Consider the following 24,370-nt stretch of genomic DNA (forward strand, 5'->3'; position numbering starts at 1 on the left):
GGGCATGGCAGCCTGACCTGTTTAAACCCTGACAGTTACTGAGTCGAGGTTTGACATCCACTCTCTGGTAACTAAAAGAGATGGAAAATAAGAAGCCCCAAGTGGAAAACTACTGCTAAATAAACGGTGTTTAGTTAATTTCCTGTAATGCTATCAAGAGGTACTCATAACCCAGGCACTCGGGTGAAGGTGGGGAGTAGCCTGAAAGCCACTGTTAGCCAAAAGATACCAAGCTCGACCACGTGCAAAACTGCTGCTTTTCTGGGTCCTGCGGGTCCCTCTCACGGAGGGAGTGAGACCCCTCCTCCAGCCCCCTGGGCATCAAACGGGTGGGAAATACTTGCTTCTGAGCAGACCCTCATCTGGCGAAGATCTTGGCCCTGTGCGGCTCTGCTGCGGGAGAACTTTCCTGGCAAGTCTCCTTCTCCTCGGACCAAGCTGGGTTCTTTCACTGAGGGGAAAGCCTGCCCCGTGCTAACGCTACCTGACTCAGCCAGGATGCCAACACAAAATCCTTTCTCTGCAGTCAGGATAGACTTAGTAAACAAGATAAACTTTAGATGGAGCTAAACCCAAATGATTCTCTAACAGCAGTTTTACTTAAGCTTGAAGTAATTTTAGTTGGCAGATCGCTTACATAGCCTGATATTAAAATTCTTCTCAACCGTATTTTTATCTCCTTCTGAAGAATACCAAGTAGCATGGCATCTTACCTAATTTTTCTAGAGTAACAGATGAAAAAATTGCAGAAGATCACATCTCAAAATCATAGTCAAAATCTTTTTGCTTTTATTCTATTTAATGCTTAGTATCTGGGAAAATACAATAATTTTTCAGTCTAGAACAATTAGATGTTATGCTTAATAATAAAATGTTCAAAGAGGATGTAAAAATAAATTAGTATCTTACTATTTAACTTCAATGACAAAGCAGGTCTCTGTTTCAGACAACCGAGAGATTTTCAGCCATGAAAGATAAATGAACATGTTCTGCCCTTCCGTAAACACACGGCTATCATTGAAACCAATGGAAGAGAGAGAGAGATATACATACACATATATATATGTGCCTGCAGTGGAGGGCAGAATTTGGCCTAGATCTTACAAAATGGTAGTTTGCAGTTGACATTCATGTGTGTTTATTTTTTTAAATAGAACTGCAGAACGTTCATGTATCGTACATTTTCCAAATCCTGCAACTGCAACTTATATGAAACATTAGCATATAAAAAGTCATCACTGTACAACCACTTTTTTTTTAAAAGTCAGTGTCAAAACCATAAAAAACAGCTAATTTATTAAAACCAGATATATTGTTTAAATGATGAGGTTTGCGTTAGCTTTCTCCTGTTTTAAGCACAAGAATCTATTAAAACAAAAAAAGGCAAAAGTGGCTCAGAAAATGACAAACTCTCTAACAACATACTCGTAGCTTTAATAACACTTATCTGACGCTATAGTTAATTGAAAAACAACGTAAACACAATGAGGTGCGGATACCAACGGACATTCCTCACAACTGTGCAAACTGCGGGCCTCCTCCTGCAAACCCTACTGGCTCCAGAGCCTCCTCCCAGGGCTGGTCCCACCGAGTCCGACTGCAACTGCCTGCAGCAGCCCCTGCCGCTGCCGTTTGCAGGAAGGGGTCCTGTGACCCTCATGTCATGCACCAAATACATTTAAAGTGCCTCAGATTTCAAACTGATGCAAATCTACGTTTCATTTCTTTAGACTTGAAAAGGTGAAATAGCTTCTGAAAAGTCTTATATAAATACTCCTTTAAAACTATTAGAGGTTTTCTATTTCAAGGTAAATCTAATAAAATATTGAACTGCTTTTAAATTAGGCAAATAGTGTTTGCTCTGCTTTTTGTAAAAAAGCAACTATATTCCTTTGCTGTAAGATACTTTATACGTCTCCAGTCACTCTTCCCTTTATTTTACAGAAAGTAAGAGGCAGAGCTATTATAATTTTGTTGGTGCAATCGCCTGTGGAGTTCTGAAACAGCCCTATGGATTTTTTGTGATGACACTGAATCTTAAGTTCATCCCTTTTCACAAGTCTTTCCTCCAGTTTGTTTTATTCTGCTTCTTCACTCTTCTCAGAACCACCTCCAGCTGAATTATCTGCCTCATACTTTTTATCAAGAGCATCTTCAAAGGATTTCCCACTGCAGTCATAGGTTTTACTTGTAGATCCCGTATGTGTTCGAATGCGAGCTCCTGGCTGGTATAACTGCATGGCTGGGCGATCCTAGAAGGAAGGAGATGTGGTTAACGCTCTGAGAAACCTGTGTGGGATACATATGTGGGATTTTAAAATGATGAATGTTCATGGAGAAAGTAGATTTTGTGTTAAATCACTTTACATTTCATAAGACCCAGGAAAAAAATGGAGTGTAATGAAAATCGACTGAGTATTTAATTTGTCTTGTTTATAACACTATTCTTGGGAGCCAAGCATTCTGAATAAATTAAGAAAGCTGTAAAAATTAAAGAACCTATGATACATTTGATGTAAACAAGGAGAAATACTGCAGACAATTATCAAACATGGGATTACAGGTAAAACTCTGAAATATGTTGCTGCCTTCACTAACATCAACTGGGAAGAACAATAGCCTGTGCACTTGCAACTCCACAGATAAATGACAAATATTAAATATAAGCATAAAAAAATAAGACAAACCAGAGAATAGTTTAGCAGGTAACAGCTAGAAAATTATCCTCAACTGAACTTGACCAATTAATATGCGTGCACTGCTACTTCAAGTCATGAATCATTACCACAGTTTAAACATGGAATGCACGTTTTCATTGTACATACCAAAATAAAATTGCAGTTACTGCTCTGCTTCATCATGCCTTCCATACTGAGTATGAGAGCAGGGGAATTCACCCACTGATAATAAACAAAGTAAGTACAGTTTGAACATGCGCAGGCTTTGTGAGTGACCCAATCATACACACGCTGATTTGATCACTGGAAAATGGAAGAAGGAGCAAGTTTACAAGGAAAAGACACCTCAAACTTGCAAATGGTGATGTTCCATAGCTCTTGAGAGCACTTTTTATTCTTGAAATTTCAATAATAAAACATACTGCTTAGAAACTCTGCTTATGAAGTCTTTTCCTCATAAGAGTATTTTACTCTCACAAATACCAGTTTTTAATGTTGTAAAGCAACCTGTTCACCAAAACCTGAGCGTTTGGACCAAAGCCTTGTGTGAAGTTTAGCAAACAAAATTAAACAGCCTATTTTAAGACAGTGGCAGAGCAGTGAAATTGTCCTACATCAAACTATATTAATTTTCAATTGCCTTCATAATTTGAAGTCATTCTAGTCTTTTGTTCTTTCATTCTTTTTTCTTATTCCCAATATACATTTTCCCTTTTTCCTTCTTCTTCCTTCACCATTGTCTTTTTTGCTTGTGCTGGTTTTGGCTGGGATAGAGTTAATTTTCTTTACAGTAGCTAGTATGGGGCTATGTTCTGGATTTGTGCTGAAAAGAGTGTTGATAACACACTGATGTTTTAGTTGTTGCTAAGACATGTTTGCACTAGTCAAGGACTTTTCAGCTTCCCATGCTCTGCCAGGTGCACAAGAAGCTGGGAGGGGGCACAGCCAGGACAGCTGACCCCAACTGACCAAAGGGCTATTCCATACCATATGGCGTCATGCTCAGTATATAAAAGCTGGGGAAGAAGAAGGAAGGGGGACATTCAGAATGATGGTGTTTGTCTCCCCAAGTCACTGTTATGCGTGATGGAGCCCTGCTTTCCTGGAGATGGCTGAACACCTGCCTGCCCATGGGAAGGAGTGAATGAATTCCTTGTTTTGCTTTGCTTGTGTGTGCAGCTTTTGCTTTACCTATTAAACTGTCTTTATCTCAACCCACGAGTTTTCTCACTTTTACTCTTCCGATTCTCTTCCCCATCCCACCAGGGGGGAGTGAGCGAGCAGCTGTGTGGGGCTTAGTTGCCAGCTGGGGTTAAACCACGACATTTTCTCTCTCTCTCTTTAGACCAGATATCAAGATTCACTATTGGGCCATACAACTAGGTCATTCTAGTTAGTGCTTTGTAGTGTGGTATGAAATGTGTAACATACATCTTTCTGCATGACAAACAGCTGCATAAAACTAGATCCTCTGACAAGCAGTACCCGTTGGAAAGTTTATGATAAAAGGTCCAAAGATTTTTCATATCATAGACTCTGTACCTCACAGTTTGCATGGAAGCTAGCACAACTGTTACTTACACCAGAAATTTCCCATTTTCTAATTAATTCTTACAAATTTCAGAAAGAAGCTCGATCTCTGCCTAAAAACTTGTGTTGGATTGTTAATTCTATAGGTAAGTTGGAAAACTCAGCCCCTAACTCTTATCTATGTCATAAATACTCTAAGGAAAAAAGTCACCACACTGCAAAAAACTTTACTGATATTGCTTATTTTGTTTAGGGAACAAATCTAGGACTTGAAGTGTGGACTAATCCAGAGCCTCGGCAAGCTACCAGAAGTGCAATGGGAAGAAATAAAAAGGAGGCAGCTTCTTAAGGCTTGACAAAAGGCCCCCAAGACCCACCATCCAGTTCCAAGGTTGCAGATATCTCACTAGATTTCAAGAGTAGCATGGCAAGCATGAGGAAAATTGCTTTTCCCATCTTCCTGCTTCTGAACTAGCCATTCTTCTGACTGTTCTACAGCTTGAGCCGCTGGTGTACGTGGGAAGTGGCTAATGTGTATATGCAGATAAATCTCACCCATACTGCCCAGCTGACCTTCGCATAAACAGAAAGCGGGGCACACCAGGCTTTCTGTGTTCACACACGGTGACTTACTTGACACGCAGAGCGAGTCCACCTGGACTTGCTCTATGCACACTCCATACAGACTCACTCTGCACTTGACCAGTTTACTCCTTGTCAGCCTTAGCCCACATCACAGATCAGTCACTTGGTTTGAAAGAAGAGTTTCACATGCGGAATAAATTTCTACACAAAACAGTGTTTCGGTCATCTTTTGTGGAAAATCTAGGATCAGAAGGGAGAGAGAATGAGGGTGACAAGGAGAGCCGCCTCCTGAAAAGACCCTGGCACATCCATGAAATCAGAGAGTCTGAGACTAATGATGCCCGTGTCTCTGGGAGACAAATAAGGGACGGCTCTTCTACACACCCTGCTACTGGCCCCGCTTGCACTGGTTTTGCACCTGCTCTTTTCCTGACAACGACCATGAGGATAATTTGTCCTAACCAAACGACAGCCTTTTCATACTGGCGGATATCCAATACTGAAGAATTTGCACATTCACACCCTCTAAATACAATGGTCTCTGAATTACCTATTTATTTAAGTCCTTATATTTCCTCTACTGAGCAACGCCTGGCCAATCCATCATATAATTACTTTATGAGCTGGGTAATGCAAGTACATTTTTTAAAGACTAGTATGCCACAGTTTTTAAATTTCACTACAGAAAGTATAACAATTTTTAATACACTCATAAAATACAAGGCTTCCAAGAACAGCGTTCTAAAAATGCTAGGGTTGAAAGGAAGACAGAAAGTCTTCTATACGTTGTAAATATGAACGGCAGAGACCTGTGACCTGTCCTCTGATAACAATAAAAAGTCGTCTGGGTTTTACTGAAAATGAAATAAAGAATTGCTTTTTTTGAAAAAGCATCTTTATGCTGAGTTTGCAAAAGTAAAACCTGTGATCTTGAAGCATATTTAACTAATGAAAGATTATCCTAAATGAATAAAAGAACCTTATTTCTTATGCGCTCCTTTTTGGATGCCATGTCATCACACTTGTCCTCTTTACCCAGTTTGTCTACTGCCTCCACAGTGAAGCTGTAGTTGTAGTTCCCTTTCTTTCCTCTGTCTTGGTTGTATCCTTTCCCCCACTTCAGCTCTTCTTCATTCCTTCTCATAAACTTGTCAAACTCATAGTGAGCTCTCTGCTTTCTCCCATCATCCAATCGATACCTTTGTCTTTCAGGTTCTTTTTCTCGAAATCTTCTCTCCAAATCTCTTTGCTCTTTGTCACTATCATTTTGTGACCTATGAGTATGTATAAAAAGAAAGAAAATCCAAGCAATAAACAGTAAAAAAAAGCTGCTGAAGGATACAATACAAAGCCTTCCTTTGACTTCAACAGTATTTAGATCAATTGTATGGCAAGGCTGTTTTCTTCTCATTAAAAAGGGGTTACGTGCAATTGTGCTGAATGTCTCATCCATGTATGTCCAGCCCTTGACTATGCATTCAGTTCAAAATAGCAGACAAAGCTTTACAAGCAAAATTGGACTTTTGTGCAACTGTTGTGGAAGGCCCATTCTTCAACTTTCATCCCTCTTTCCAATCCCATAAATAGTTCCCCAATACTCTTCACATAAATACATGCTGCATGATTAGCTCTTGTGGCCTGTTCTTCAGGTGACTCATGTATATAGGTATTGCCTTGAATGGGAACATTCAGGGCCCTAAGGAATTGTGCAGGTATCATGTATCAATTTGTAAAGTTTTATGACTCTATTTAACAAAAATTTTTCACTGACATTGCAACTTGCAGAAGGCATTTGTGAAAACAAATACTTATGTTCCAGGCTTTTGTTCATTATGTCTCTAAGTAATTTAGCCTACCTTTGCTTATTTTATTTAGGCGAAAGACCATTACCTTACCACAACATAGTACTTAATTTCTACTATCCTGCAAAGGGTTTACGTTATAAAGACTATTAGTTTGCAACATTTTGCTGCCTGTCTGATACAATGCTCAGCTCCCTTATTCACTTCATTGTTCCTGTTCAGCAAGCAGGTGCTTCTTTCATACAGCCAAACTCAAATAATGAAGAAAGATTACAGAATAGATAGAACTTTAAAAGGAGCAAATACAGGCAGTTTCTTTTTATGTATTACATATGTATAAATACTTAAAATTGAAACAGGAAAGTTGCTTTTGACAGTCTGCTCACATTTTGGGAATCAGCAGACAATCAGAGAGGATGGAGATTTTCTAACAGTGTAGTGATCAAATAGTGATATGCTTCTCGTTTAGAATGGTTTAATACCAATAGAAGTATATCTTTCTATATAACTTTTTTTTGTAATAACAGAAATGTGAAAATTGTCAGCCTCTGCCATGAACTTGGGCATTGGCAGGGCTGCCAAGACAAGGGCCCCATCTCAGGAAGAACTGGAGGTCAGCAACAAAACCTGAATGACAGGTAAGTTATTCAGCATTTCGCAAGACTGTGCTTGGGTAAGCATAACACATTCACTAAGTGGAAGCAACGTCCCAGCTGTCACAGACACCTGAATCAATCACAATTACAGAGATACTGTACCTGTAGCATAGATACATATATATAAAACACTATGTTAGCTCTCAAGGGGTATGTGGCTACAAGTTATTTTGTTTCACATTTAATATGCTAGTCTAGACACTAACTCCAGGTCCTAGCAAGGCTCAGAGCGTGACCTTCCAAAAAGTCAGAAAGACACATCTCAATTTGTTGCTGTAGCATTGCCTGGTACCTGACTCTTTGCCTGCCTGTTACTGTGGGTGAGGAAGGAATGGATGTGCCTGGAGGGAGGCAGGTGACAGGGTCACAAACTCCAGTTCAAGAGTGGTTACAGTAGCTTTCTAAAATTCAGTCACAGCGACCAGGCAGGCAAGAGTGGAAATGGCAGGGTAAGTAATTACAAAGTATAGGTAGATGAGAAAGTTACACAGCCAGAGAAAGAGAAAGCAGAAATGAATGGAAGTAAAGGGAATGGAAGCATACTTCTGTTTGGTATAGTTTCAGATCCGTATGTGACCATGTACTCTCGTGCACCTACTGAGGTTTTAGTCTGTGGTAGAAAGCTATTGCTACTGAGCCTCTAAACATGGTTTCAAACAGGCAATTCAAGATTTCTGAGTCAGTGACAAAGTAGTTAGAACTTAATTCTCGATCCAGCTGAAATAATAGCTCATAGCTTGCTACCTAATCACACCCACTAATAATCATGATGAAATGAGCACTTGGAAAGACAAGGTAATACTTACTGTACCTGTGCAGCCAAAAGGATTCTGTTTTACACCTGGAAAATCTACATTAATGCCTTATTAAACTTACAGGATCAACAGTAAAAATGTTATATGGCACCACCAAAAGCTTAATACATAAAAAGCCGTATTAGCGAACAACTGACTTGCCCCTGCAAGTGTTTCTGTTGACCCTGTTCTGTTTCCTTTGTTGAAGAACGTCAATGAAAGAGTTGCTGAATATTTTCCATTTCCATTAGAGAATAGGATCTTTAGAGAATAGATGTCAGCATCTTTCAGGACATACTCAACATATTGAAACACTGAGCCCACGTTTGAAGTCCTTAGTCAGAGACAAAAAAAGATGAATAACGCATGCACGATATTATTGGTGAACCATTTCTTCAATTAGCAAATTCAGTGACTTTATTTTCCAGTTTTCAACGTTTCTTTATTTTGTATTTGCCATTAGGAGAACATTTGCAGCTCCTGCATACTTTTCATAAAAATCAAGAACCTAAGGGGACAAAGGTAAAATTTAAACTACTCAGAACAGGCAGGTAGCCTGCAATGCTCCTAGAGCACAATCCCAAACTTCCTCTAATACTGTGTATATAATACCTTAGGTAAATTATTTAAATGCTCAAGCTTGTCCTTAGGTACAAGTTGCACATATACATGACATCTCAGATTCAGCTCTTTCATTTTGCAAAGTACTTTTGAGAGCTTGGCTGAAAAACTCTACTGAAGAACAAACTATTGTTTACCTCAGCAGCATATTATTCTTAATTATGTATCTTACATACCTTATAGGTGAATCCTGCTTGCGATGGGACACACATGTCAAAGGACAAGAGAGAGAACCAGCTGCCGAAAACATTTGTAAGACATTTCCAGGCTATGCTAGTTATAGAACTGGGCTATACCTCCTGTTCCTGCTATTACATATGCAACACAAAAGGCAGTGGGAGACAGAGGCAGCCTTCTGAACGTATCTATCGTAAGGCTGTCATTCGCACCTTAACTATTCTGCTGTTGTCCCATTTATCAAACACATTTACCTGTTTATTGCAGCAAAAATGCAGAAAGTGTGATGGAAGAGTAAAGCATCTCAGGCAATTTAGTCTTTGATATCAGTAATGGAAGGAGGGCCTTACCTGAGCTCTTGATGGGGAGCAGCTGAAATAACAATGAAACTCTGAATGACTTTTCACGCAGAAATCCTTCCAATCTGGGATTTCAAAACATTTCACAAACAACAAATTGCATCCACTAATACTGCCATCAGGTCAGTAAGCTGTTACTAAACACCTTTTACAAAAAGGACAGTGAGAGATTTGTTCACACACAGAATGAAATCAGTTCCTTGCTGACAAAACACCCAGCCAATGCACCATTTATATCACATTTCAGCCTTCAAATGAAAACATTTAGGATCTAATTTGCAGCCTAAAAGATAAATATTACTTACTTTTCTTTAAGTTCTTTTAGCGAACCCTCCAATGATTTGGATTTTATACTCCCAGATCCAGGTGATTTATCCCATTTGTTTTCTTCAATGTCAGCTTCTTCACCTTTTTCTTTGTGCTTTTCACTGGCCAACTCATCTCCTTTTTCAGGCTTCTTAAGAAGCTAAGAAATATTTGTTTATATTATGATGTAAAATTATTCTCCTCTGTTGTAATAGACGTTTTAACAATGTATTAAATATATCAAAACCCTATTAAGATCAAAGATATTTAATTGCTAGGAATATATTTTATGAAGTATAAAATTTAAAAAGTTATTTAAAGAGGGCAGTTTACTTCTGCTAAGGAGTGACAATCATTAAAAGGCATTCAACTGCACACTTTTAAATATGCTGAGAATACTGGAGAAAGCACTTACCTACTCTTCTCTCCTAAGTTTTATATATAAAGATATTATTATGGTCTACAATTTCTTAGAAATCATACAACAGAGCTTAATGTTATTGACAATAACATAAAAAGCAGAACCTCTAAGACAAAACGAGCAAGATTAACACTTCACTCTATGAACTATTATATATAAAATGTGTTACACATGAACTACTTGGGACAGACTGGTATATAGAAGTAGGTGCTTAGTATAAATATACCCTGACAGAAAAACAGACTGAGGAAAAAATTATAATGTTAGCAGCAAAGATCACATTGCATTTTCACCTTGGAGATTAAGATTTCCAAGAATTCTGTTCCTTTCACAACAAATAACCCACACAGGGCTTGAGCAGTGTCCAACATTACAGGAATAATCTTTATAGAAGGACCAACTGTCTCAAACTATTTCTCTAACATTTCAAGGATAAGCAGAACATCTCATCAGTCTTTTCATTCCACCAGTTTTTCTGAAATGAGCACACATTATTCTTCTCCAGTATTTAAAACTTCTATAATGTTTCTCTCAGGTAATGTTTTCCTTTTCTTTAGGAGACAGAACTAGCTTTCAAGGTCACACTGTGACAGATAAGTCATAAATACTGGGGTCTTTTGGACAACCAGGTTTGGGTAATACATTTTAAAGAGTAACTCCCTTTTCTTCTGAAATTCTAGTATGTTTTTCTTTATGCCTAAATATGAAAAATCTGTAATTTGGCTTCAGAACTTACTATTTTTTACATCCAGGTGAAGGCAACTGTTGTCCGGGAAGAAAAGGAAGAGGAAAGAACTACACAGCTCTGTGGCTTCTCCCCACCACAAGATCTGGAGCGAGCCTGTGTGCCCTTGCATTAAACTACAGACTCTTATATCAATTTTCCTCTTCAAAACAGCCTATAAAACCTTTCCAATACCTCAAAATTTAGTTCAGATTAATAGTTTTTATCTATGTAATCGTATACAAATAAGGTTTTAAATGTCCAGATATAATAGCACAAAATACACCTGCCTAAGTGAAGTCATTAAAAGCACATCCGTTCAGATTGTTATAAGGCAGCACAGCCTGAAATTAGCAAGACTTTGTTATAACTTGGTTAAAGCATACTATTAAAATACATCAGTTCTGAGCATAAGCACAAAAAAATCTCAGCACATATGGCTAGATGAAGATTTACATCACAGAAAATGTTAAAGTCATATTTGCAATAACCTTCCAACATGTTAGCACAGAAAAATTTGGTTCTGTCAGGTTACGTCAGCACAGAATGTGACAGTGTTGTATAAAGATGTGTGAGTTACCTGCCATAACTGCATCAGCACATCATTGTACCTAAGGTAATTAGTCACACTTCTCAACGACACTACTTAGTTGTACTTTTTACCTACATTACTTCCCCTTCCAGTCAAAACTGGTTTGGTATCTCCACACTGTACTGTAGTACACTGCATAAACAGTATAAGTGAGATACCAAAGGAACTTCTGAATAACTTCAACAGAAAAATATTTTTTCATTAAGGTACCTTGATCCTTATTTCTTTTTCAGAAATCTTCTTTTGCTTCTCCACTTCTTTTCTTTTACGTCTTTCTTCTTCTCTGCGCTTCCTTTTCTCTTCCTCCCGCAGACGTTTCTTCTCCAATTCTCTCCGCCTTCGTTCTTCTCTTTTCTCTTCTCGTATTCTCTGAAGAGTTCAAAATGATTAATTGTAAATTGTCCAACGGAAAACCATGTGAAACATAAATGTTGAACTTCAGGCAAAGGTCTGAACGTACCTGCTTTTCTAATTTTCTATTTTTAATATATTCCAAAAGGGGTGTTGTTCTTCTAGCTAAAACACAAAAAATTTGTGATATAGTGTTCAACTCCTAAAATATGTACTCATTTCTTTACTTCAGTACTAACCCCTTTTTGCTAGCTTTATCTGCAAGGGAGCTAAATAATCAATAAACCTATTTATTTTATATATTTTTGAAGGCATTCCCATAATTCCATTTTAGAAACACTTTGTTGTTTTTTTGCTGTTAGGGTTAGAAGCAACAGAGATACGTTGCATGATTATTTAACGTTTAATTAAAAATTGTATCTTTTCAGTTCAGAGAATAGCTTTTTTGTCTTGCTCATCGAACAGTTATTTACCAAAAAGGAAAGAAATCTGTTCAGAACCTATTCCTACATTTTAATTCTGTACATCAAAACCTAGCTATGTTGCTGTTCATATACAGCCCACATTGCTGTAATCTCACATAGCACTTTTCAATCCCAGATTTCAAAGTACATCATGAAGGTAACATTTTCATTCTCATATAACGTTTCCATTTAACTACCATTTAGTGTTCACCTCTCCATGGGAAAACGGCATGAGTAAGAGATAAGTAATTTGTCCCAGGTTACACAGCAAAGTATCAGCAGATTCAATAAAACTCTGGCTTCCCAAACAACAAATATGCCTCATCTACTGGATCACACAGCCATTTGTATTACAGAGCTGTCTCTACACTCTGGAATCTAGCCTAAGCCACCTGCCTGAACCATCCTCAAATTCTACAATAACTTGGAGGACATAATCAAATTCTGTATCATATATAGCATTCATGACTGAATTGACTGAATCAAACTTGAATTCATGTACTTATGGCTGTGAGCAGTTACAACAAATTTTGTCAGTCTTAGATGTCCCAGGATGGAGTTACAGAAAATGTTTACTACTAGAAATTGCTCTACACTTATTTATAGGACTCTTCCTCAAACCAGAAAAAAATTTCACTATTGGAATGCATGACAGAATTTTGAAGGAAAAAAAAAAAGAAAAAGAAAAGGAAGAAATAAAGTTTTCATCAACTTTGAAATGGCATCACCAAAATCTAGACACAATTTATATCCCAAAAAGATTTGAATGTTTTTGTCTTGAAAGTGCGAATATCCTGGGGGCAACCCATTCATTAATAATAAAACCTTGTTATGCAGTTATGCATGGGAAGGCTTGATAGGACTCAGTGGTTATTTTCATCAAATATCACTGGTCAAAAGCAACAACCAAAAAAGATTGTTGATTTGAGATCTTCCTCCCTCTATCCCTAGATTCCCCATGCTACCCCCACCACCACCACCACCTGCCCATAATTTTTGACAAATTTTAGGTCCCCAGCACCCTCCCTACCAGCTTCTCGGATTTGCAGCTCTGCCTCTCTCTCCTACTCCCGTAAGTTCCCCTGTCTAAGCAGTGCTCACCTCTGGGCACTTTTACATGCTGAAAGTGATAACAAATTGTAACTGGAGGGTCTGAGGAAAGGACAAACTGCACTGGGAGTCCAGAACTTGACCCTAGTCATGACTAAGGCTGTGATGTAAGAGGTTTCATCAGAAATTATAACTTGAAGTTCAAGGGAGAGAGGCAATGAGATTACTATTATCCAAAGAGGAGGGCAAAAAAGAATGTTTATGAAACCTGAATCTTACCCATCTTATTTAAGGGCCTTACTGCAAATAAGAGGTTTTTCTTAAAATGTTTAAGAAATTTTAAAAGAAAATAAATTATAAAATGAAGACCTCTGTCAGCAATTAACTTTTATATTTTATCTTGCTCTCTACAAACAAGACAGAAGAATGAGCTTACCTTCACCTTGTTACAGAGAAAATCTGTTTTATATCTTTCTGTCACACTGAAACTGATGAGCTAACACATCTGATGTGATGCATAAAACATGTTGGTTTGTGGTAACACTACCTGGAGAAATGCTGAGAATGTGAGGCCCAATTCTGCCAACAAAATCCTAGGCACGTCTTTCTTTGACTTCAGTAGGAGTAACACCTTTGAAACTGGACATGCAACTAAACCCTTGTATAATTTTGCTATAAACATGCTAGCCACTGAAGTAGCAATGGTCACAGTTTTGAATAGCAGAAAAAATAAAGCAACTAATTTGATTTCCTATGATTTAAAAGAAACAAACTATTAAAACTCCTAATGTAAAGCTGCCTTCAGCCAATAGTTACTCAGAAATCTGCAACTCTCAAGACTAATAATTTTCATTGATAGAATATTTTTAAACAAATAAGCCTTTCTTGAAATTGTAAACTTTTTGTAAATTGTGAATTGTAAACTTCTTAGAAAATTTTCATTGCTTTTATTCTGCTGTCAAATATTAGGGAAGATTTGGGGTAAAGAAAAATTGTTGGGGAACTTCCCTATCTAGAAAAGCAACAAAAAAGTTTTATTGATAACAGAATTATCTAAATGTCCATACTTCTAACATTTCCGTTTTCTCTAAATTGTTTAAGTTCCAAATCTCTCCAGTCAACTATTAATTTATGCATATGAAGAATAATTAATGCCACTACAGAAGTGCTTGTCACAGGCAGGGACAAACAGACAAACAGCAGTAACAAGCAATAGGACAAGAGGAAATGGCCCCAAGTTGCGCCAGGGGAGGTTTAGATTGGATATTAGGAAAAATTTCTTCACCGAAAGGGTTGTCAAGCATTGGAACAGGCTGCCCAGGGAAGTGGTTGAGTCACTATCCCTGGAGGTATTTAAAAGAGGTGTTGGATTTGATGATCTTAAAGGTCTTTTCCAACCTAAATGATTCTGTGATTCTAATCAAAAGAGGTGGCTACTTTTACACTGTAAAGAAAGAATAGCAAAGGTCGCTTTTTTCCCCTACTCAATTGTTACACCTAGGGAAGAGTAAGTGTTGTCACTTGGAGATACAGCACATCAATATTCCATGTCATCCTGAAAGCTGCATACTGGCATTGAAGATTTCAGTATTGATCTTACTAAAGATTCCCCCTGAGACTGTGAAAGTCATGCTGCATGCATACAGAAAACAAGGTGTTGCCTTACTTCCAAAGCTTTTGCAGAATCTTGACCGTGAGAACAGAGAGATCATTTCATGTTTCTCAATAAAAGCATCTAATATCAGGGATCAATTGTTAAGTATTCAGCTACTTTATCTTTTAAAAATAAATGTTTCCTCTTTTAATACATCTGTAAGTATTCAGAAGTATTTGTAAGTATTCAGAAGTATTTGTAAGTATTCAGAAGTATTAAGGACCTATTTGTGAAGCCACTGTGCATGCAAAACTTCCAGTGAAGTCAAGTGATTCCATGCATAGAGACTTAAAAGAACAGGTGGGGCATTTCCTGTCACTACTCAGCTGGATAACAAAAATTTAACTGCAATAATCTCAATCTCTGTTAGGCTGAACAGGTCAGCTCCTGCAGGTAATACCATAAAGATATAAAAATAAGATATTTAATATTCTCAATAATAAGAAAAATCAAGAAAACAGACCAATGAGTTCCCTTGTTTTGGCCTCAATCTCTCCCAAAAGAATCTCAGGATTGGCACAGATTTTCTCTTCATCAGCACAATAACTCTCTAAAAATTTCCTATATTCTGGATCTGTGAAGAAAAATTTTTGAATTATGTTAATACTTTGCAATGCATGACAGAAATGGAATCTATTTTCCACTGTGACGCCAAGAAAACATGTTTACCGTCTTCAATGCTCCCAGCTTTGGCATCTTTCTTCTTTAGTTTCTTTTTAGAAATCTTCTGGAATGGAGCAAATTCAACCACTGCAGGATACTCCAAACCTTAAAAGAGATCAATGCTTAATTTTTTGAGGGAGGAGAAACATTCCTTATATTCAAGTAAGATTTTCAAAACTCTTGAAACTTGTGTTGGCCAGTCTTACTTGAAATCAAAGGTGAATGTTTCTACAATCCCATCCTAAACTTCTAATGAAAAACTACATGTAGCAGTATTTTAGATTAAAAAGAAAATAAATTTATATTTTAATTATATACATAAACATTAAATATTTTTTTGACATGCTAACAAAGACTGTAAAAATGAAGATGACTACTGTTGCACAATAAAATTATTGCGTTATTACTTATAATTCCCTTTTAATTCTTCACAGCTATTCATTGATTAGAAAAATTTACATAAAATCTCAGCCTGACAAGTGATAAGTACTACTGGGAAATTATTCTGAAACAATTGAGTGGCTTCTGTAAAGTTTTGTTGCCAAAAAGCTTAACAAATAAGTAAATGCTGGGTAATAGGCAATAATAAAACATACCACCTTCTTTAAGAACCGAAACTCTAAAACTCAGCATGTAGAACTGTGTGAAACTTTTTTTCTGTTTGTGATGGACTACGCAACTTCTTGCCTGTGTTTACTGGCATGGATTCTTTGTTCGGAATTCTGCTTTAAATACTAGATTGGACTGGAGTCAGAACTGTATGTAGCTTTTGAATTTCGCCTGGTTTCCACTTGCAGCAGGTTTAAGATTACACTTTGCTCAAGTCCACTGAAAACTCGGCTTAAATCTGCTAGAGCATTTGTTAACCTTATTGAACCTGGTAATCCTTGTTTTAATTTTAGCCTCATAAATGCAATGCCACTGCAAGCCTCACCAGAGGGCAGCTTTGATCAAAACTTGTGGTCTTTATTTGCACAAACAATCATGCCAAACTGGCCAGCTCTGTCCAAGCTCAGTTTTACAATGTACAGAATATTCTGGCTTCAGTCCAGCATAACACTGAAGAACATGCTTAATTTAGACAAAGTAAAGTCTTGGCAGAATCATAAAAAGTTACTTTCTAGTTTTTCATCTAAAACACCTAGAATTTGAAATCTGGGAATCACACACTGCGAGGAATGTGTTGTTCTCCATCTCTAGGAAAATCCATCCAAGTCTGATTAAGTCAGAAGCCTGTAAAGTATCTCAGGTAGGAAATGCTGAAGAGGAACTTGTTAGACAGACAGCGTCTTTAGAAATCAACTCTCCAGTAAGAGTGGACAGCACTACTTTTCACAGGACCTCTGCAACATTGAGTGTACAGAATAGACAATGTCTATACAAGAAACCCCCAAATCTATGTCTGTTTTATACAACCCATGCAATTTTTTACAGAAGGTATGAGTGAATGAGGCAAGGAACTGCTAAAGGAACAGCACCACTTCTTGGCTATGGCAGTTTCCTGCTACTGTAGACCTGGATTTATCCACACCTACATTATAGAGTTTTTCTTTACTGTTGGGCAAACTTTTGCAGACTGAACATTTTAAAGATGGCAACCAATTTTGTCGCTGTTGTTCTTGGAACTCAACTCAAGATGTCTGCAAATGCTCCAAAAAGTCAAGCTGTACATATCTCAAAGTGGGCAACCAAAATGATGAAGTCAAGTTTTCATCTTGCTTTTTCAAAATGGGAGTAAGTGGCACAACTTTATCTCACAGAAGCACACTGAAGATGTAACAATTCATGCTTGCAATGTGTTCAGTTACTGTTGTGATTAATTGTGAAGCTTGCAGAAGACAATTGCCTGAACAGGATCTTGATAGTGTATTGCTTAAGGTACAAGAATGCAGATAAAGCATGCACACCACAGAGACAAGCAAGACTGCATGGACAAATATATTTTGCACTTCATTATCTTTTAAGTGCTAGATTTTAATATATTTTTATGTCATTAACTGTATATTGAGAAAAAAACCCTGGCATAAGTAGCAAAAAGGAAATTAATTAATGTTCTAAAATGGTTTATGTATACATATACATTTAATATCTTACAAATACTCCAACCTTTATTATCAATGAAGACATAGCCATCAAAGCGATCTCTAAAAAGAAGGATGTCCTCAGGATTTCTAAAGTTAATGTATGCTCTTGAGTAGAGATGAGGATAAAGGCTGCAACAAGAAACAGTTTTATTTTCTGTTATTTACTATTCTGTTCAGGACTAGGAAAAAAGTAAAACTAGAAGGATCACAGTGCAATTCTCATCTCCTTTGAGAAATGGCTACCTTAAACATGTATATCGAAGTCTTTACATATACATATTTCATTATATATATGCAAAAAGTAACTGAACAACTGAGTTCTTGGACACAACTGTGAAATTCATTCTGAACTGAGACAAATATTTCTAGTTTGTTTTGTCTCCCTAAATTGCAGACCATATGCTTTCATTGTGCAGGATCAAAGCTTTAAGTCTAATATTTCATGATTTAAGAGATATGAGTAACAGCAGTGCTTTTGGGGAACTTCTTGGGCATGCTAAGAAAGTCTTCTGTCGCTGAAACAGGAGAAGGTAAGTAAAAGCTCCCAGTGAAAGGGCAGTTGCCAAGCTGTCACTGTATTTCAAGAGATTTCCACCTTTAAGAAAGATTAAATAATCTAATAATTGGCAAGATAATCCACTGAATTATATACAAATAAATAAGCTCCATCTGACATACATGACTATGAATATATATGCAATGTCTAGTTGTGAAGACCAATTACTGTGAAAATCCAAAGCATTTCTAGCAAAAGAAAGAATAGGTACTTACCTAAAATAATTCTGATTCTTCAGTAATTTATTGCCATAGATCCCACTCCAAGGGTAAATGTTTAATGTGCCTGATAAAAACCTCAGGGTTGGCACACCACCAACCACTATGAAACTGAGGTAATTTAATGAATTACCATAATCAGCCAATTATTGTGAATCATGGCATGTACATGGTTTAAACCTCTGCAATTGTGATATAAACCAGTTTGGCTTAAACTGCCTTCAATGATGGAGCACCACCTGGAGCACCACCTGGAGCACCTCTCCTACGAGGACAGGCTGAGAGAGTTGGGGTTGTTCAGCCTGGAGAAGAGGAGGCTGCGGGGAGACCTTATAGCAGCCTTCCAGTACTTAAAGGGGGCCTACAGGAAAGATGGGGACAGACTTTTTAGCAAGGCCTGTTGTGACAGGGCAAGGAGCAATGGTTTTAAACTAAGGGAGGGCAGATTTAGACAGGATTTAAGAAAGAAAATTTTTACAATGAGGGTGGTGAGGCACTGGAACAGGTTGCCCAGCGAGGTAGTGGAGGCCCCATCCCTGGAAACATTCAAGGTCAGGTTGGACGGGGCTCTGAGCAACCTGATCTAGTGAAAGATGTCCCTGCTCTTGCAGGGGGGTTGGACTAGATGGCCTGTAAAGGTCCCTTCCAATCCAAAGCATTCTATGATTCTGTGATGGCTACGTATTACGCCAGGTTTTGGAACATACCTGAACACAAGCTCATAACTTTAAAATACCTATGTTCATAATACTATTGCCACACATGGCCTATCTTCAAACTCACCACCAGCAGCAGGAGACAATAAACACACACAGTTGCAACCATATTTCAATCCCATAGCTATTTCAGAATCTGATTTCACAATGAGTGAGAAAGAGCAAAAATATGGGTTGGATCACGGGATCCACACATGTGGCGGCTCAAAGCAACACAGTTACTACAAACCAAGTAATTTTTTCTTTTTCAAATGTTTATCCATATGGATTCCACTCTGGGTGTTAGAAGGTGACCATAAAGAGCAATGCTGTCAATAACTAACTAATGATTTTGTAAACGCACAAATTTGTGTTTGATATTGTAGCCAGGAGAAATGTTTAACAAAAAACTAGAGGGCTTGTTTCATTTAGATGTTTTGCAAATACCAGCTATGGAGTGTTTCTACAGCATGCAGAGGATAAACCTTCTAATTCTACGGAAGAGCTATTTCATCCATATATACTCACTATATTTTTATATTCTAGGTTGTTAATAGCATTCAGTGAACTGTAAGCAGGCAACCACAAAAACGCCTGCTAGGGCATGGCTAGGGCTACGCTGCTGACACAAAGCAGTACTGAAAGCCACTACAGCCATGGCATGCTCCCTCATCTGCCACAGCCTACACAGATGCCACACAGCTATGGACCGCTTGCAAGCAACCTCTAGACAGCTTGACCAAATAAGCATGGTGGCATGTGGTTTGTGTTTTGTCATGGGGTTCTGCAAACCCTGCAGAGTCCTCTCTGATCAGATTTGCAAACCTCCAGTCTGCACGTGCAACACAAGGTATCTTGAGGATGGCTGTGGAGTTACCACCAAGATGGAAAGCAGAAAAAACAAGCCAGCTTCCTTCTCCTCAGTTTCAAAGCAAAAAAAAAAAAAAAGATTAAATGTAACACTTTTCATAATTACATACAGTTAAAAAATATCTTTAAAAAAGGCCTACAAGTGTATGTAAAGGAGGAAATTTTATTGTGGCGATCTATAGCTGTGCTGGAAGAAATGTCTCTGTGCTGTCTAACAGCTGGAACAGTAAAGAAGTCTCTTTGATAACTGGTGGTTCCCAGGAAGACATAAACGTCGTTCTCCGTCATGTTAACAGGACTATTCTTACGTTTCACATTCTTTGATGTTTAAATTAAATGAGGCCTGATATTAGAGATTGATATGGTTATACATTTGAAGTGCTGAAGATTCACAAGACAAAAACAGGAATTTTGAGGGAGCATTATTTTTCAGCCCAGTTATTATTATCGGAGATTGAGAATTGAGTTTCAGTTCCTAGTCTAAACAACTATTTTGGTGTTTTATCCATCTTCAGTTTTTGTAAAACACTAAAACCTCCCATAGATGAAAGACTGGGACTCAGATAAGTGTCCCAGCCACTACATTATTGTGGCACTTCTCTGTCTCAGTGCACTTCTCTGCCTCAGTGCACAGCAAACAGCTTCATCATATAGCTGGATTTTTTTTTCTGCAGTAACTTAGAACTGTATGGTTGGGCACATAACCATCGTGAAATAGAACTGAAAATACAAAGAGTTATTCCTTCCTTGTTTCCTTTAGCTTGTACATCAACGCCATCTGTTTCATCTGCTTTGGCAACACAATCTTTTCCTGGTACACAACATAGTATTTTTCTAACATTTTCAGTTTAGGCTTATCAGAGTATCTTTTGAAACAGAGAAACATTTGGCATGGTTATTAAGCATTTATTAGTAAGAAAAAACTGAGTCTGAAATGTGTAAACGGGACTCTGGAAAGCAGATTTAGAATCTACCTTGCAAATAAGGGACCCAATGTTGTTGCTGTACATTATTAACATTTTCAAGAACTTCATTCACATCAGCAGAAACATACAAAAATACAAAAGCATGCTTGTGCACAGTAGGATATTGATGTGCACAGTAGCACAATAAAATAGGATTGTCTATCCATTATTGTTGCTATTTATCAGGGTAGAAGGTTGTAGAAACACAGCTATGACAATGCTTAGCAATTACAGGTTCCTTCTCTGATGGAGCCACTTCTACAAATAAGGAGTTGGTTCTCATATCAGAGACATATGAGCAAGTTAAGATGTCAGAGTGCTTAGTGTATAAAAGCCTGACTGCCGAGTGTTTCAGACCTGTCTTAGGCTTTTTACCCAGCAAAGTGTGCAGCGTGCCTAAAAAAAAATGTGTAAAATTCACTCTCTGAATGGGAAGCTAACTAAATGTAGCAAATAGTTAATGCTTCGCACTGGCCTGCATATGAAATACGGTCCCTTACTCAGGGTTTCAGACACCTGACTTCCAACTGCAGCTCCCACACCTCCACCCACCCTGGATTCCCTCTTCACCTATTCACTGAAAACCCACCAGTGTGACAGTGCAGCAAAGACTGCACGGGGCTTCACAGGGCCACAGGGACTCTGTGGCTAATACCCTCTCCTAGGAAGAAACAGTCCTGCTCTACTTTTGTACTTTATATTCAGCAGTTACTGGATAAAATACAGCTTTTGCCTTCCAGCTGAGTCCTACAGAAGGGCCACTGGACTCCGTGCGCTTCCTCCTTTTTTCAAGTATCTACCAGCATAGATTTCATTTGGGATTTGAAATTCAGTTTTGAGGTTGCATGGTTAGTTTTATAATCAGACAGCTGGTTCTATTTTGCCATATGGTTGATGTCTATAATGCTGCTTTCCATCCGTATCATGTTTTGGACAGATGCACTGCACATGATGTTGGCATCTCTGGGATATCACTTAGAGCAATCTCTATGGAAATTACCCAGATGAGTCTGACTACACATTTCTTCAGTACAACACACAGTTTCTTTGTTTTCTGCTGTGCATTCAAGAGTATTCAATTTTTTAGGTTACATGTGTTTCTATATAATACTTAGTCCATCATCTCTTTAAACCCTTACTTTAATAGTAATTTTAATAACACACACATTCTGATAGTTTACTGCTTCTACAAAGTATCTTTTAACACAATTGTGTAAAAAGACCGGTATACAGGAAAGCAATTTTAAATAGTTATCTACAATATTAACAGCAACATGTAAACTATAAAAACAGCCATGACATCTTAGTAAAAATACTTACCAACTTATCAGTCATGGTGAGTGTGTGTGTATATATATATAAACATATACTTACATGTACATAAATTTAAATATATAGATCTCTACATCTAAATTTTGGAGTGTTAAATAAACTCCTCCATCCATTCATGTATTATATAGTAATTTCTGATCAAATGGGTAACTCATCATCTACCTTGTCATGTCAAGCTAAAATCCATTGGCCTTCATCCTCTTGTCTCTCACCTTCTGTGGTCATTCACATAGCGGATGGAAACAGCATAATTTTAAATTAACTTAGCCTTCCCTTTTTACAGATATAAATGAGCACAATTTGCCCAGCAGTGGAGAAGCAGAAACACGATGCAGTTGTGATGACAGACTGTCACTCATTCCATCCAGAACACAGCAGTGGCAGCTACCTTGAAGGTCTAAAGATGCTGCCCCTTCAGAGCTGCAGTTCCTGGGCACATACCACCATTCTACAGTGCTAATGCTATTTGCCTACAATAATCCTGAACAAAATGTTGGGAAGAAGTTATGAAGGGAAAAGGAGTGCTGTTTGCAAGAAGCTTTATCACTGTCTGTGATACATGGCATGACATCAACTATTCGACTGGTTTTCACGTAAGCAAAGCTCCTGTTCAGATCTCTTTACTTTTATAACCTCACAACACTATTAACAAGTCCTAGCACTCAGCATTCAGTGCCAGTCCCGAGGGATGACCCAAATCCTGCAGGGCCAGAGCTCAATCACTTAAGTTTTAGAAGACTCAGAAACATTCACAGGCAGACAAAAAAGAAAACCTGGAAAAAATAGTTAATATTTGGAGTCTGAGAACAAGACAGACTGTCAGGAAGGCAGAGTCTTTATTATCAGCTATGGATAGTGTGTCTATCCAGCAAACATCCCTGAAGGCCATAGAATCAGTAACAGAAACAGTGTTTTGTTTGTATTTTGATGTCACAGAAACAGTGTTTTGTTTGTAATTTGATGTCAATGTACAAGAGAGAATAAATGCAATGCAGTGAATCAGATGAATCTGAAAAAATGAATGAAACACAATGCAACAGTCAATTTCTGAAATGATTTTACTGAAAAGGATGTAACTGAAAAAGTGTAATACATTAATGACATTACTTAATCAAATGAAATTTTAAAAAGTTTTATAGCTTGCCTGTAAGAAGAAATTGTAAACTTAAAGATAACCTTTAGACTGCAAAAAGAGAAACTGGAGTTGATATGCATATCTTGTTTGTTTTGTCCTCTAGGGTGAGATGACCTTGGAAACAAAAATGTAGAAACAGCTATAGTTAGACCTCTCTAGTCCTCTTTCCGACAGCAAGTAGTAGAGGACGCTTAGAGGAAGTTTATTAAAAAGGAGAAACTATACACTGACACTTCACCTAGTATATCATTTCAGCTACTTGCAGCCTAGGGACTTGGTAATACAGAACTTGCATCCTTGTGTTTAATAGGTTTTCACAGATAAATATTTGTCTAACTGCTCCGGAACAATTTTCAACCTCCATAATTTCTGGCATCAATTTCTGACAAGGAGTTCTATGGTTTAACAGAGTGCTGTGTGGAAAAAAAAAAAGTCTGTACTCCACATAAATCTGAACAAGCTCTTAGAAACTTCTGTTATCTAGAGTTACACAGGATGCGGTTAAACTGAGATGTTACAGCTCTTAAGGCAGATTTGTCTGCTTCTGCATCAAAAGATTTGTATGCCCCTTTCTCTTTCCAACAAACAGATCTTCTTCACAGAGTAGCTTCTCCAAATCATTCTCTTGTTAGGTAACATAAAATTTGCTTTTAATCTTCCCATGTTTTTATTATCACTCAATTCTCTGGATTGGTTGCCACTATGCACACATGGTACAGGATCTAGAAAACAGCTAATCAGTAAAAGGCAGAGGGCACTGTAGAGAGAACATGCCCCACTTTGCCTGTAGCTCTTCCTGTTAGCTGGAATGGCGTGAAGACACATCCACAGAGAGTTTTCTGAAATTTTGTGAACTGTCCATAACATGATAGATTACTGCAAAACAATGCTTTATACTCAGAAGAGTTCTCCGCTGGCTAAGAGGAGACTAAGACTCATTGTATTAATCTTGTCTCTGAACTTACAATTTCTGAAAGTTTACTGTATATTCTACAGTGTGTGAACATGTAAAGCATTAAATCATAAACAGGTGTACACGGGTATGTGTCAGCATTCAAACAAAGAAGGCAAAGGGGGCAAGGTGATCT

At 37.7% G+C, this 24,370-nt stretch overlaps 1 protein-coding gene across 1 annotated transcript in view; it reads right to left on the reverse strand.

The window, feature by feature from the left end:
* Positions 1-809: 809 nt before the first annotated feature.
* UPF3A (UPF3A regulator of nonsense mediated mRNA decay) overlaps positions 810-24,370 on the reverse strand; it is a 28,290-nt gene continuing 4,729 nt past the window's right edge. Inside the window, 8 exon segments of the mRNA XM_072849818.1 lie at positions 810-2,252; positions 5,773-6,067; positions 9,508-9,668; positions 11,456-11,614; positions 11,706-11,761; positions 15,228-15,338; positions 15,434-15,532; positions 17,534-17,640. Of these exon segments, the coding sequence (XP_072705919.1) occupies positions 2,079-2,252; positions 5,773-6,067; positions 9,508-9,668; positions 11,456-11,614; positions 11,706-11,761; positions 15,228-15,338; positions 15,434-15,532; positions 17,534-17,640 (1,162 nt within the window). The 3' untranslated portion in view covers positions 810-2,078.

The sequence above is a fragment of the Ciconia boyciana genome, chromosome 1, assembly GCF_034638445.1.
Source record: "Ciconia boyciana chromosome 1, ASM3463844v1, whole genome shotgun sequence".
Lineage (NCBI taxonomy): Eukaryota > Metazoa > Chordata > Aves > Ciconiiformes > Ciconiidae > Ciconia > Ciconia boyciana.